Source organism: Fringilla coelebs (assembly GCF_963513975.1).
Source record: "Fringilla coelebs genome assembly, chromosome: 1".
In the NCBI taxonomy this organism is placed as follows: domain Eukaryota; kingdom Metazoa; phylum Chordata; class Aves; order Passeriformes; family Fringillidae; genus Fringilla; species Fringilla coelebs.
The window spans coordinates 132675728-132688457 of NC_140028.1; the positions used below are offsets into that span (position 1 = coordinate 132675728).

The following is a 12730-nucleotide window of genomic DNA, read 5'->3' on the forward strand; positions in this document are numbered from 1 at the left end:
ATAAAAGAATATAGTTCATTACTTTGTCTTGGAGAAATTAACAGTCCTAAGCTTTCCTATATAAGTGATACCAACATAATGGCTGTTATTCTTGGAAGATTATTAACATTATCAAACCCAAAAAAGAATCATAATTCTGAATCTGATCAAGGACTATTTTTTCTTGAATTTAAATTCTTTTCTACTGCTTTACAACCCTGTTTTGCAGCTTGAGAACAAGTAACTAAAGTATTTCTTTCCCAGATGGCAAAAGTTCTTATAGCTCATTCCTTTTCCAGTCCATTATTATACGGTCCCTGTTTATCTAGCAGCTTTATTATAGATCTATTTACATTGAGAAGTTCCTAATTTGTTGTTCTACTGCCAGTTCTTATCTGATCTTCACATTCCCCTTCAGAGCCCTGGTCATGAAAGTGACATTAAGTTTGCAGGTTGAAAATCAAACATGTTACATGACTTTATCCACACTGACCTTTTTCCTACTGCTTCTTTGACAACTGGCTTTGGCAAGTGGTTATTCAGTAGTTGTTTCTGCTACTGCTGGTCTATGAGCTCTTTCCTATTAATATTTCCCTAATTTTCAGCTCTTGCTAGGTGCAGACCATGCTGATATTCTGAGGTCTTAGCTCTAACAGTAACTGAAAGAGGCATGTTCCTGTCAGCCCATCCCAGAGGTCTGATTTAAGCCCTCTTACAAAAGTCTAACACTTGAAACCAAAATCTTCTTTAAAATCATAGAAACAGATAAATGCAAGCATTACCAATGGAGTATTTGGCATTGAATCCCACGTGTGTGGCACTGTTGTCAGACCTGAACCTCAGGTACATGACAGCTCCTGAGGATCTCTGTGAGCCTGGCATCAAACCTCCACAGAGTTTGGCAATGAGGGGGGCACTGGAGTCAGCACCACTGCGCAGCTCGAGGTAACTGGAAGTGCAGCTGGAAGAGGAGACAATTTTCTTTTCAGTGTATGGCAGTAGTGGTGCAAAACCATTCCAGTATGTGCACAAAGGCATGAAGCTGTAGTGAATTAGATTGGTTTCCATGCAGCGTGACCAGGACAGAATCAACAAGATCACAATCTATTGCAGTTATGTAACGATTGAATCAAAAGAAGTGCTAGAAACATTGAGAAAGATTCATCTAAAACTCAGTCTATGATCAGATCAGATCTGACAGGAGCAAATTTTGGGTAGGGATATGAACAGCACTGGTGAAGTAGTTGTGATCATCTTTAATACATTTTATTGGCAGGATTCAGATTCAGCAGATATTCCCTGTTAGTCTCACTGAGAAGTGTTGAATTAAGGGACAACAAGAAGAGAGATTAAAGGAATAAAAATTCAATTCTGGGGTCTAATTAGGTGGGCATACAAAGACCCAAAATGTCTTAACTACAATCTTTGCCTTCAGAATAGTGCAGTGTCCTGGATGCCAGAAAGGACAACTTTGGGATCTCGATCCTTCACTATTTTTCCTGCATATGGTTTCAGAGGCTCACCTTTGCCTTACAGCCCCTACCAATGAAGCTACATCAGCTGGAAATTAACCTTATTTTATGGTCCAGGCAAGGGGTGCAAAATGTGTAGACACCTTGCAAACCAGCTGGCAGGCAATGGAGGAGGGAGGCAAAGTGTCATGGTGGCAATCCATTGGCTTTAAAAGCACCCGAGAATCCAAATTACTGGAAACCTGGATATGAAAGGACTGTGGGGCACAGATTTTACAGAAAGCCCCTTTCTATCATGCATGTTTCCACTTTTTCTGTCATACTAATTTCTATCATGCATTGCAACATCCTAGGAATGTAAGCCAATGACCTGATAGCTTCAGTGATCTCTCAAAAATTTCTTAACACCATTTGATTTTAAATATAGAAATGTTTGTTCTCTGAGAGGAATTAGAGAAAGTAACAGAGAAAGAAAAATAAGAATGGAGTCTCTGAAGAAAAATAGGCAAAACAATGTGGATGTATACTTTGGTGAAGGTTCAATGTAAAACTGATCTTCAAATTGCAGCTCTACTGCATGTCCATTGGGAGCAGTTATGGTCCAGACACAGTCAGCATGCGGAGGGTAATTGCTCGGGTAGTTGGGGGAAGATGTGTATCCACTGGGGTTGAAATCACTGATATAAATGTCCCCTCCACAGGCTGGGAATAAAAAGATCACCAGTAAAGAACAGCATGAAAAGGAAATGGGTGAGGCATCAAAAAAATGACTTATCACTATATTCCAACAGAGTTTCCTTTTGATGTCATATAGTCACATTAAAAAAAATGCATTATATTGCTTGCTGTGGGAAAGCATTTTAATGCAGTAGAATCCTATGCTCTTGTGCTCCTGTTTACCTAGTCATCCTCATTGCCAAATGTTCAGGGTCCTGAATTGAACTGCTATTACTTCTTCCTTGGATTGCTTATAGAACAAGCAAAAAACATATTCTTTGCCTTGTTCCTATTCAATTCCCAAAAGCTAGGAAGCCCACAAGTCAGACCCATCAAGATTTCTGTGAATCATTCCCAACTTCTACTTTCCAAGAACTAAAGTGTCTGAGATATTAATGAATGTGCCATGGAATGCCAGTCTGAGCAAACATGAAGGTTTGTTCAGATCCTTTACCTGACAAAAATATCTTTATTTTGACCAGAACCTTTCTGCCCCAAACTCCCTCTGCATTCTAGCAATACTGGTTTAACCTGGGGCTTTACTCAAGTTCCATGAATTGAAGTGGTAGAAATGCTATTGTACAGCTTCACCTATTCTCCTCATGAATTCTCTGAAGTAATGCTAATTCTTTGGGGCAGCAGGGAAAGTAGGCAGAAATCAAGCACCTAGAGATGTGAGCTGATTGGCAGGTTGCCTGAGTTGTTTAGATATTCTGTTTAACAGGTCTCCAGGTGTGCCAAGTGGTGTCTGTTATGGACACAGTGGGATAACTGCAAATGCCAAGTTTGTGATTGCCTCCTGGGACCTGGTCTCTATTTTGTTCATTCTTTCAAAGAAGTTAGCTTTGGCAATTAAAGTTATTTTCTCAGCTGGGAGTAAAACTTGTGAGAAATGTTGCCACCTTTCTAGATACACTACCCTGAAAAGTTGCTGACTTCATGTAGCACTTGCATGGGGTACTAAATGTTCAAAATAAAGTTCTTGTTTCTAAGAGACTTTCCTTTCCTGTGTGAATTCTTATCTTCTCTTCCTAACTATAGGTGCTACTTCCCTACTAAAGGGTGTCTCTTTTTTTTTTCTTTTTTCCTTAATCTATCTTTAATATTTTCAGGTTCTGTGACCTGAGCCTGATACTCTTTAAAAAGGAAAAATCTGAGTGTCAGATCAGAAGTCATGCAGTACAGGACATTTTTGCAGACATCCAATTTTACCAGGGTTGGGACTTTGAACAAATATATCCTTTAAGAGGACAAACTCCAAGTTACATATGCATAAATTGCAGAATTTAAGTTTGTTACCTAGACTTACCTAGACTCTTAGCCTCATATTTCAGTTTGAATCCTTGACCCTCATTGCTACTGTCAGAAGTGAAGTGGACAAACAGCTGATTGTCTGTGGTGTACATGGTAGAGATGGGGCCGCTCCCACAAAAACGTCCATTCCCTCTTGCAGACACCAAAGGTGGGGCAGCATTATCTAACCCATTCTTCAGCTAAAACAGAAATGGCTAATGTTACTCAAGCAAACAGCCCTGAAATGTAAACTTTGTGCACACACCATCTTAATGCTTTCAGCCACAGGGGAAATTAATAAACTAGTGATTAATTATTGCACATTAATAAAAAAGAGAGAGAGTGAAATAGAAAGAAATAGCTTTGGTATTTATCTTTTGGTGATTGCACCCCATGACATTTTGAGCTGCTTACTGACACATAAATTTGTAAGATTCAGTAGCTTTAATAGCTTTGAGGATTTGGTGACCCAGCCAATAACCTCACCTCTACGTAATCTCCAAGGGTGCAGGAAGTATCCTCGCTCTTAATCTGGAAAGGCTGTTCAAAATGAACAGCAATGATAGATCCAGTGGCTACCACTACATGCCAGGAACAATTTAGATTAGGAGAATAGTTTTGAGGGTAGTTGGGGGATGTTATCACACCCCTGCTTGCGTGCAAATAGCCTCCACAACCTGAAAAAAAATGATAAAAGTTGAAGCAAAGATAAAACCCCAAAAGCGTCAACTATTCACCTATTCATTTTGAGAGAAACCCTGTCTCCTAAAAGATGTGATGGGTTAAAATGAATTTTGGAATGAGTGTATGAAGAGCTGAGGGGCATATAGCAATGCACATGATGAATGATCTCCCAAATCACAAGCTTATAGATTTCAAGAAGACATACCAAAATTCGTGACCGCGAGGCTGTTCTCAGACTTAGCAGATGAGTAAGCAGGCAGCAATGTCAAGGACCTCCCACAGCAAGAGTTTATCATTACCTGTCTGAGGACATTGCTTCTAGCCATAGACCAAAACTGCCATCTATTCCAGCTGCCAGTCAGAAAAACTTCCCCAGTTGTCACCATTGCCCCAACATTTTCTTGGTGCCTCAGCCCATCTAGGAATCTGTCATCATTCCTGAGTTAATGTAGGAGGATTGTTGCTGGAAATTGCTGACATTCCTGCTAGAATTTATACAGATCCCTGCATTTTTCTCTTTCTGCTTTGAGTCATTTATTTCTTTCTTGTAGTTGAGCATTCTTTCACCCTTCAGCTGAGCTGTTATAAACTTCAGCATATGCTTTTCTTCCTTCTGAGAAGTGACTGGTCGGGTTGAATCATGTTTTGTTGCATTATATTGCTGGGAAAATAGCAAATTTTGCCTTTGTAGAGTCAGAAATTTATTAACACATTCATGAGAGGTGAATAAATAGATGTGTGTGTAATTAATTAAATTATAGACAGCTCTTAATAATGCCAGACTCTCTTACCCCATTGCTAGCAGCAAGGCAGACATTTATCTGGGAGAGAAGAGAAATGAGTCTTACTTTTGTGATAAGAGGCATTAAACCCAGCTCCAGTGACACTTGCATCCGACATGAAGTGGATGAACATTGCATCTCCAGTCGATCTTATTGGCCCAGGAGGCTCTCGTCCACACAGAGTAGCCAGTACTGGGGAAAGACTATTGTCTCCTGGGATGAAAGGAACACATTAGTGTTAAAACTGAATTAGTCCACATCTGCCTGCCTGTTGCTGTGGCTCACAGTTTCAGGAAGGTGCTTTTCAAGACCTTTAACCCCTTACAGAGTTAGATATATTTTTATAGATCACCAAATATTTTGCTAGACTTTGCTAATTTTATTTTAACTAGCAGAATGTCTCAGAGTGGGGGAAGACTGCTGTTTTAAGGCATGTTCCCATTGCTATCTGGATTGCTTAGTGATGGACTTGGGTCTCTACTGCACCCTGTCAGGGTAGGGCAAGATTGGCTTCTCACCATCTCGGATAATAAGTTTGTCGTAGTTGCACGAGCTGTGAGATTCTATGTCCAGTGCCAGGATGTTGAGTTCCACAGTGGATCCAGGAGCTCTGATGAGCCACATACAGTCCTCAAGGTTTCTGTAATTCAGTGGCCAGTTCGGTGAAAAGAGGAACGAAGGTGTTTCTTCAGTTGTTACAGACCCTCCACATGCACCTGTCATGGACAAGAAGACAAAAAAAAGAAAGCATCCTCTTTTTAAACTGAATACACCCCACATGTAATATAAGATAACAGTCCTATAAGAAAGCACAGTGAGGGCACAGTGACGATGTGTGCCGCTAAAGTAATGCAGGAATTCTTCAACTTCAGTTTGGATTGGAAGTATAAAACTTGAAAATCCTCATCCTTAAGGATGTTCCTGTGCCACCTGCTGCAACAATGTTCTGACCTATTTTATCTTGAGGAATATCTAACAAAATGCCCTAGAGAATCTACCACAGTTTAACATAATTTATTGTGCTTGTTTCATATCACAGTGGCCAATGATTTAGAATGGTTTTTCAAGAGGGAAAATTTTCCATGAGAGCATAACAAATGTTTAGATTTCATTAAATAACTGTGTAAAGAAAAATGATCCTCTAGCAACACGTTTAGTTTTAGAACACTGTAAATCAGTATATCTGAGTTTCTAGAAGTTGTTTTTAAAAGATAGTAAAATGCTTCATTAAAATATCAAAGAAATCTTTCCCTCAATAATAACTTGGGCTTTCTCTAGAGGGGAAGTTTGTTCAGAATTCTTTAAGTAAAGTTGAGTGTATCACTGGCTGTACCACTTGTAGCTGTGGAACTCACTGAAAACCCACCTCTAGCAATGGTCTGTGCAACAGAAGCAGCGTCCACTGCATACCACTCCAAAAGAAAGCCTTTTCCAGTCACAGATGAATCTGACTGGAACTGGATTGTCATTGAACTGCCAGAGGATTCAAAAGAAGCAGGGTCTGCACCACAGTATGTTGCAACAAGACGAGCATGAACTGTGGACCCATCATACACCTGCAGAGAGAAGAACAGTGCTGTTCCTCACAGAGCCAGATCTTCATCTGCCCCATACTCAGCAAATCTCCAAGGACAAAATGACCCTCTCTAAATGAGTGAGGGATCTTTAAAAAATCCAAGTTAGAGAAAAACCTCTCTTATAAAAAGGAAATAAAATCTCTCCATCATATGCAGTTAAATATGAAGCTTTCACAGAGAAAGGATCTGAATGGAAGTCACGAAATTCAGCTCATTCCCTATCACAGGGCTGCTCTTTGGGGACATAGAATGATATCCCACTTTAAAAAAAGCCCAAAGGTACAACTTTTACCCTTGATGGGAAAAAACCAACAAACCATGATATGCAGGGGAAAGAAAAGGAATTACTTTTCTTTTTTCCTTTTTTTTTTCCACCCACTGAGGAACATAAGTATTTTGAATTCTATCAGATAAATATACAGAAATATTTTCTTTATTTTATGTATTTGTAACCCAACATCTTGTCTAGTTACAAGGTGTTTCTCCTTTGCCATCTTTCAAGCTTATTTTGTTCTTCTTATCTACCACCCAGTAAAAATGTCCAGTTGAGAAAGCTAGGAATTATCAAATAAACATTAACATTGCATTAATGATCTGATCCTCAAGTGACATTAAAGATCAGGCTGATTTACACTCACTAAATGTCTAGCTGGTTTAAGAAACTCATTTTGCTTTCAGAGGGACAATGAAAGGCAGGCTGAGTTAATACATGACATGAGATGCAAGAACAAATTTTATTTCCTTTTTGAACTAATATTACATTTGAATATCAGTAATTTAATAATGAACTGAAAATATTGAACTAGTCTTAACTTTCTCAAATAGAAAAAAAGAGGATAATTGATTAATTACCTATTTTAAAAAAAAGCTAGAAGAGATTTACCTTATTTATGTGGTTATGTTGGCTAAGTTCAGAAAGAAGTTGTATTCTCTATTGTTCATTTTTCTTAGCCCCATGAGTGCTGTGTTGAAGATGCCGTGCTTATTGTTGGGGGGTTGGACTAGATAAGCTGTAAAAGGTCCCTTCCAACTCCACACTATTCCACTATTCTATTTTTTAACCTGGCTAGACTATATTACAGGGGGGATACAAAGAAACAATCAAACTGTGAGAAGAAGGCACCTTTCTACCACCAGCAGCCAAATTACTGATGCAGAGAGCAAAGAAGGTGCAAGAATTGTTCCTTGTAGGATTTTAAAATAACTTTATTTTTAGAAACATTGAGATGTTACTCTCACTGTTGTCCTTAACTGAACCAGCATGGAGCAAATTTCAGTCTGGTATCTGACCTGAAATTCTTGAATAGTGATATTCAGGATTGTACCACTGTGGACTTATTTTCAATAAATTTCAAACTCGGAAATATCTGTTAGGGAGCCAAAGAGTATAAATAAATAAATAGTCATTGAATATATAATTGAATATATTATTTAAAATATTCAATATATCTTATTGAATATAAAATACTCTTCCTATAAATAATAATCATTGAAAGGACAACACAGCAAAAACAGTAAGCCACACCACAGCCTCAGAAATGCTCCCCTTTCATCCTGTAGGTTTCTCTATTTGTCCATTTTACTAAAGTTGATGGATAAAATGACTTGTCAGGATGAAATCACCTTTAGGTTGTCATACTGGCACCGGTGATGGTTTTCGATATCCATCTGCAGGATGCGGCCGTGGATCACCTGGGAAGCGTTAACGCTGATCCGCCACTGGTAATCGGCATTGGGAGGATAACTCCTGGGCCACTGTGGGGAGGCTATTTGTCCTCTGTCTCCCACAATGTCATTTCCATACACTGAAAACAGGAAAGACACAACTAATGCCTCTAATTCATGTAGAGCAAAAGAAACACTGCGGGGGGGGGGGGGGGGGGGGGGGGGGGCATCTGACTTAATTTGCTTAGGACCAGACAGTGCTGTAAGACATGTCTCAGACAGCTCTAAGATGCACATCCAATCATTTTCTTGTTTTGAGAGATGCAGTGTTCCCTTCCCTGAAAGAAATTACCCATTTGAGCCATATGGGTAGGGGAAGCAGGAAGACAGCACACCTAAACTCCTCCCTGACTCTGACTACTTTATGTTCATTTCTACCCAAAAGCATTAAAGAATTTTTTTTTTAAGCCTGTGTGCTTTCTGGTGAAAAATGGTTCTGACTTCACTGAGGTCTGAACTATTGATAATTCATTTTGAAAAGGAGTTAAATCTCAAAGGAAGGGAAATTATTAGAACTTTAGCTTGCATAATCAAAATGGCTGTGGATGTTAAGCTTCAGCAGTCTGTTCATGCAGCAAGTCAGACTGATGTTGGCAGTGGTCCCTTGAAATTTTGGATCTATAAATTGGCATAATTTCCTTTTTTCTAATTCTGCTCCCTGGTTGATGGCATCTAGATCCAAACCAGAAGATGGACACTGTCACACTCAAAAAAAAAAAACAACAAGAAAGCTGAGAAATAAATATGTTTTCTTAATTTGCCAATTGCCTAATAAATATTATATACTTCTAGCATGTTTAAGAGCACTCCTTTACATTCAGTGGAGATTTTACAAAATAATTTTAAAGTGAATTTACAGACCTTTTGACATTAGCAAATATTTCCTAATAGACTTTATAGACCCAAAAAATCACTTTTTAGAATAATTTCAGAAGTACTATGAAAGAACAATATTTTTCAATCAAATGACATCTACTTACAGTGCGAGAAGGTGGCCCTGAAGCCAATATCTGTGTTTGAACTGTCTGACACAAATTTGACCCAGAGGATATGTCCAAGAGTTGATGTGTAATTTGAAGGGAAGGAGCTCCCACAGAACCGTCCTGCCAGCGTGCCCGTCTCACTCCCTTCACGAATCTCCAGGTAATCCTTGGTGCAGCCACTGCTTTCCTCCAGCTGAAATGCTCTGTTTCAACAGCAGCAGAAGAGCATTAGCACACATAGGACTGGCACACCCTTCAGAGTGTGGCCTGCCAGGCCATTAGTCCCACTGGAGATGGTATCCTTCTGTAAGGGTTAGGAAAAGGGCAGCAACAAAACTCTCAGCACCTGCCAAGGCCACCAATACAGAGCACTCACTTTCCACTCTGTTATTTTATAACAGAGCTTCAGTGTGCAGGATACACATTTTAAAGAGTTCTCAAATGCCCTTAAAATTTCTTGGTTCTCCAAGAACAGCCATGAAACTCAGAAAGCCCTGAGATATAATCCAGATTTTTAATGTAAATCCAGTGAGTATCAAGTGCAGAGAATGCACCTTCATATGTCTATTATTTCAGCACACTCTGTGGTGAGAAAACAATTGCTGATTTAGTAACACCTCAGAGGTCAGAAATCCCTTAGCAGTTGTTCCAGAATTATAAAATACTACTGTTTCTCTCGCCTCTCTGACTTCTACATATTTGGGTGTGAAAATAATAACAAGGATTGTTATCAACTCTTCTAAAGTACTTTTTACCCTAGACAAGGAATGAGATATAGTAATCAAATTATAAATTTCTAATTATTACACCAAGCTGAACGATAAATATATTCTAAAAATCATCTGTTATTTTCAGTGAATTGCTTTTATACAAACCAACATAGTTTTCAGAAGCAAGCTATGAATATATAGCAAAGATTCCAGAGAGTGCCTCTAATAACCAATGCCTTAAATATTCAGACTTTCTGATACTCTGGTAACAGCTTCTCCCTTTCAGATTTGAATATAGCCATATGTGTTCAGCATATCATGCTGTGAAATTGTTCCAACCACTCATCTGGATATATTTCAGAACAATTTAAAGCTAGCCCTCACATTGCAGACATTGAGGAAAATTAATGCCTCATGCCAACAAAACTTTATAACCCCCTAACATTAAATCAAATTAAAAAATAGTGCTTTCTAACATAATTACTCCATAATTTCCAGTATTTTCAGTTTGCCTTTCAGCTATTTGTAACTGAAGAAAAAGAATTAACATCTACTCAGTGTCACTTTGTATAAGGGAATGTATGTTCCACTGAAAGTTTCTGCTTCACATTAGAATTTTGGGTTGTTTCTGAAAAGTTACTGCTTATTTTGTGACATCTTGAAAAATGTTCTCAGGCTTTTGGAAAACATTTTGGAAAATGTTTGCAGGCTGTAGTGCTTTTTCTCTGCTTCATTGAGCAGTGGAGGAATGAATGTCCTTTTTACTGCATTAGTGAATCAGCACATGCCTAACAAGTTGTGTCTTATGCAGTCAGTGTGTTACCAGAAAAATTTTCCTTTTGTTCTGATTAATTGCAAATGCAGGTTTCAGAGTTAGTTTTGTTTTCCTGCTCATTCATTCTTGGTAAGCTTTGCTAAAGGTCAGTGTTCTCTTTCTTGGCAGCAGCCACTGTTTGATGCCCGGAAACAAGGAGGCTCAGAAATCTACCTCATGGGTAAAAACAACCTAACAACCCTGGTAAAGGACCCCACATAATTCTCCACATGACTTTCTTGTCAGAAGTGTTCAAAGGAAAGTTAGTTTCCTAAAGGGAAACAAAATTCCACCACATATTATCCTGATTCCTGTTTTAGCTCCTCTGCTTTAACTGTTGAAGAAATTTTGAAAAATCTAACATCAATTTTAGAATCTCAAAATAGAATCATAGAATGTTTTGAGTTGGAAGGGACATTAAAGATCAAGTAGTTTCAAATACTCTGCCATGGACAGGGACACCTTCCACTAGACCAGATTGCCCAGAGCCCCATCCAGTCTGGCCTTGAACACTACTAGGTTTGGGGCATCCACAACTTCTCTGGGCAACCTGTTCCAGTGCCTCATCACACTTACACTGAAGAATTTCTTTCTGACATCTAATCCAAACCTGTCCATTATCAGTTTGAAACTATTGCCCCTTGTCCTGTTATGGCAGTTCCTGATGAAGAGTCTCTCCTCTCCCTCTCCCTCTCCCTCTCCCTCTCCCTCTCCCTCTCCCTCTCCTCTCTTCCCTGAACAGCCCAAACTTTCTCAGCCCATCTTCACAAGGGAGGTGCTCCAGTCCCCTTTTCAGCTTTGTGGCTTCCATGTCTTTCTTTAATTGGGAGCAACACAACCATATGCAGTGCTCCAGGTGGGACCTCATGAGAGCAGAAGACAGGGGCAGAATCCTCCCCTGACCTGCTGGCCACACTCCTTTGGATGCAGCCCAGGACTCCTTTGGCTTTCTGGGCTGTGAGTGCACACTGCTGGCTCATGTTTTGTTTTTCATCAATCATCACCCCTCAAGTCCTTTTCTATAAGGCTGTTCTCAATTCCTTCTCTGCCCAATCTGTGGGTATATCTGGGATTGCCCTGACCCAGGTTTAGGAGCTGGCACTTCCCTTTGTTGAATTTCATGAGGTTTACCTCAGCCCACTTCATAAGCGTGTCAAAATCTGTCCAGAGGCATAACCCTACAATGTGTGGGATATCTAGGCCCTTTTTATTAATCAGCTATATAACAAACACTAAAATTAATCTTTACATTGCAGGAATTTCCTTTGTAATGAAAAGGCAGAGTGATGCTAAATTTCCTCTTCTTGTTTATAGGTGAGTAAGAATTGGCTTCACCATCTCATGCTGCTCAAATAATAAACCACCTATTTATATAATGCTGAATATGCCATAACAGAAGCAATGACTAAGACAGGGAAAAACTGATTGCAAGCTGCCACTAACCCCTGCTGTGTTCTCTTTCCAAGTTACTCTAAAAATATGTTTCAGCTTTATCATTGGGTAATTACATTTCCTAACAAACACAGAGCATCCTTCCTTCAGGTCTGTTAAAGGCTGAATAATGACCCCTGGCAATGCATTTACATGAAGGACAGCTGGAGCCGGTTGCCGGGGGAGCTGAGGATTGTCCAGACACACTCGCTGTTGAGCGGATATGGCTCGGGATAGCCAGGGCTGTTGAAAGCTCCTCTGTCCATGTGGAAAGTACCCCCGCAGGCTGCAACAAGAAAGAGACAGCAGAGGCTTGGAAAGGATGGCATAAACAATAAACCAACAAAAAACTTGACAGAGACAGAGCACTTGCTAATCAAGAAAGCGTTTCTCCTTGTCTCTTTGTACTTTAGCTTGTTGATGTACTTGCTGAGACCTTGGCCAAAAAGAGAAAGGGCAACAGGAGGTTCAAAAATCGAATGGCAGAGAGAAAAAGAGGTAAAGGATCTGTTCTTTTTCTTAAAAGTCAGTGGTATAAGGAAGTAGCACCTGTTGTATGGACT

At 39.5% G+C, this 12730-nt stretch overlaps 1 protein-coding gene across 1 annotated transcript in view; it reads right to left on the reverse strand.

Annotated features, from left to right (window-relative positions):
• CUBN (cubilin) overlaps positions 1–12730 on the reverse strand; it is a gene marked incomplete at its 5' end in the record, with an annotated part of 141510 nt that overhangs the window by 44768 nt on the left and 84012 nt on the right. Inside the window, 10 exons of the mRNA XM_084215400.1 lie at positions 762–940; positions 1979–2153; positions 3478–3661; positions 3948–4138; positions 4994–5140; positions 5446–5643; positions 6294–6483; positions 8128–8309; positions 9210–9415; positions 12321–12453. Coding sequence (XP_084071526.1) covers positions 762–940; positions 1979–2153; positions 3478–3661; positions 3948–4138; positions 4994–5140; positions 5446–5643; positions 6294–6483; positions 8128–8309; positions 9210–9415; positions 12321–12453 — 1785 coding nt within the window. The remainder of the gene's footprint in view (positions 1–761; positions 941–1978; positions 2154–3477; positions 3662–3947; positions 4139–4993; positions 5141–5445; positions 5644–6293; positions 6484–8127; positions 8310–9209; positions 9416–12320; positions 12454–12730) is intronic.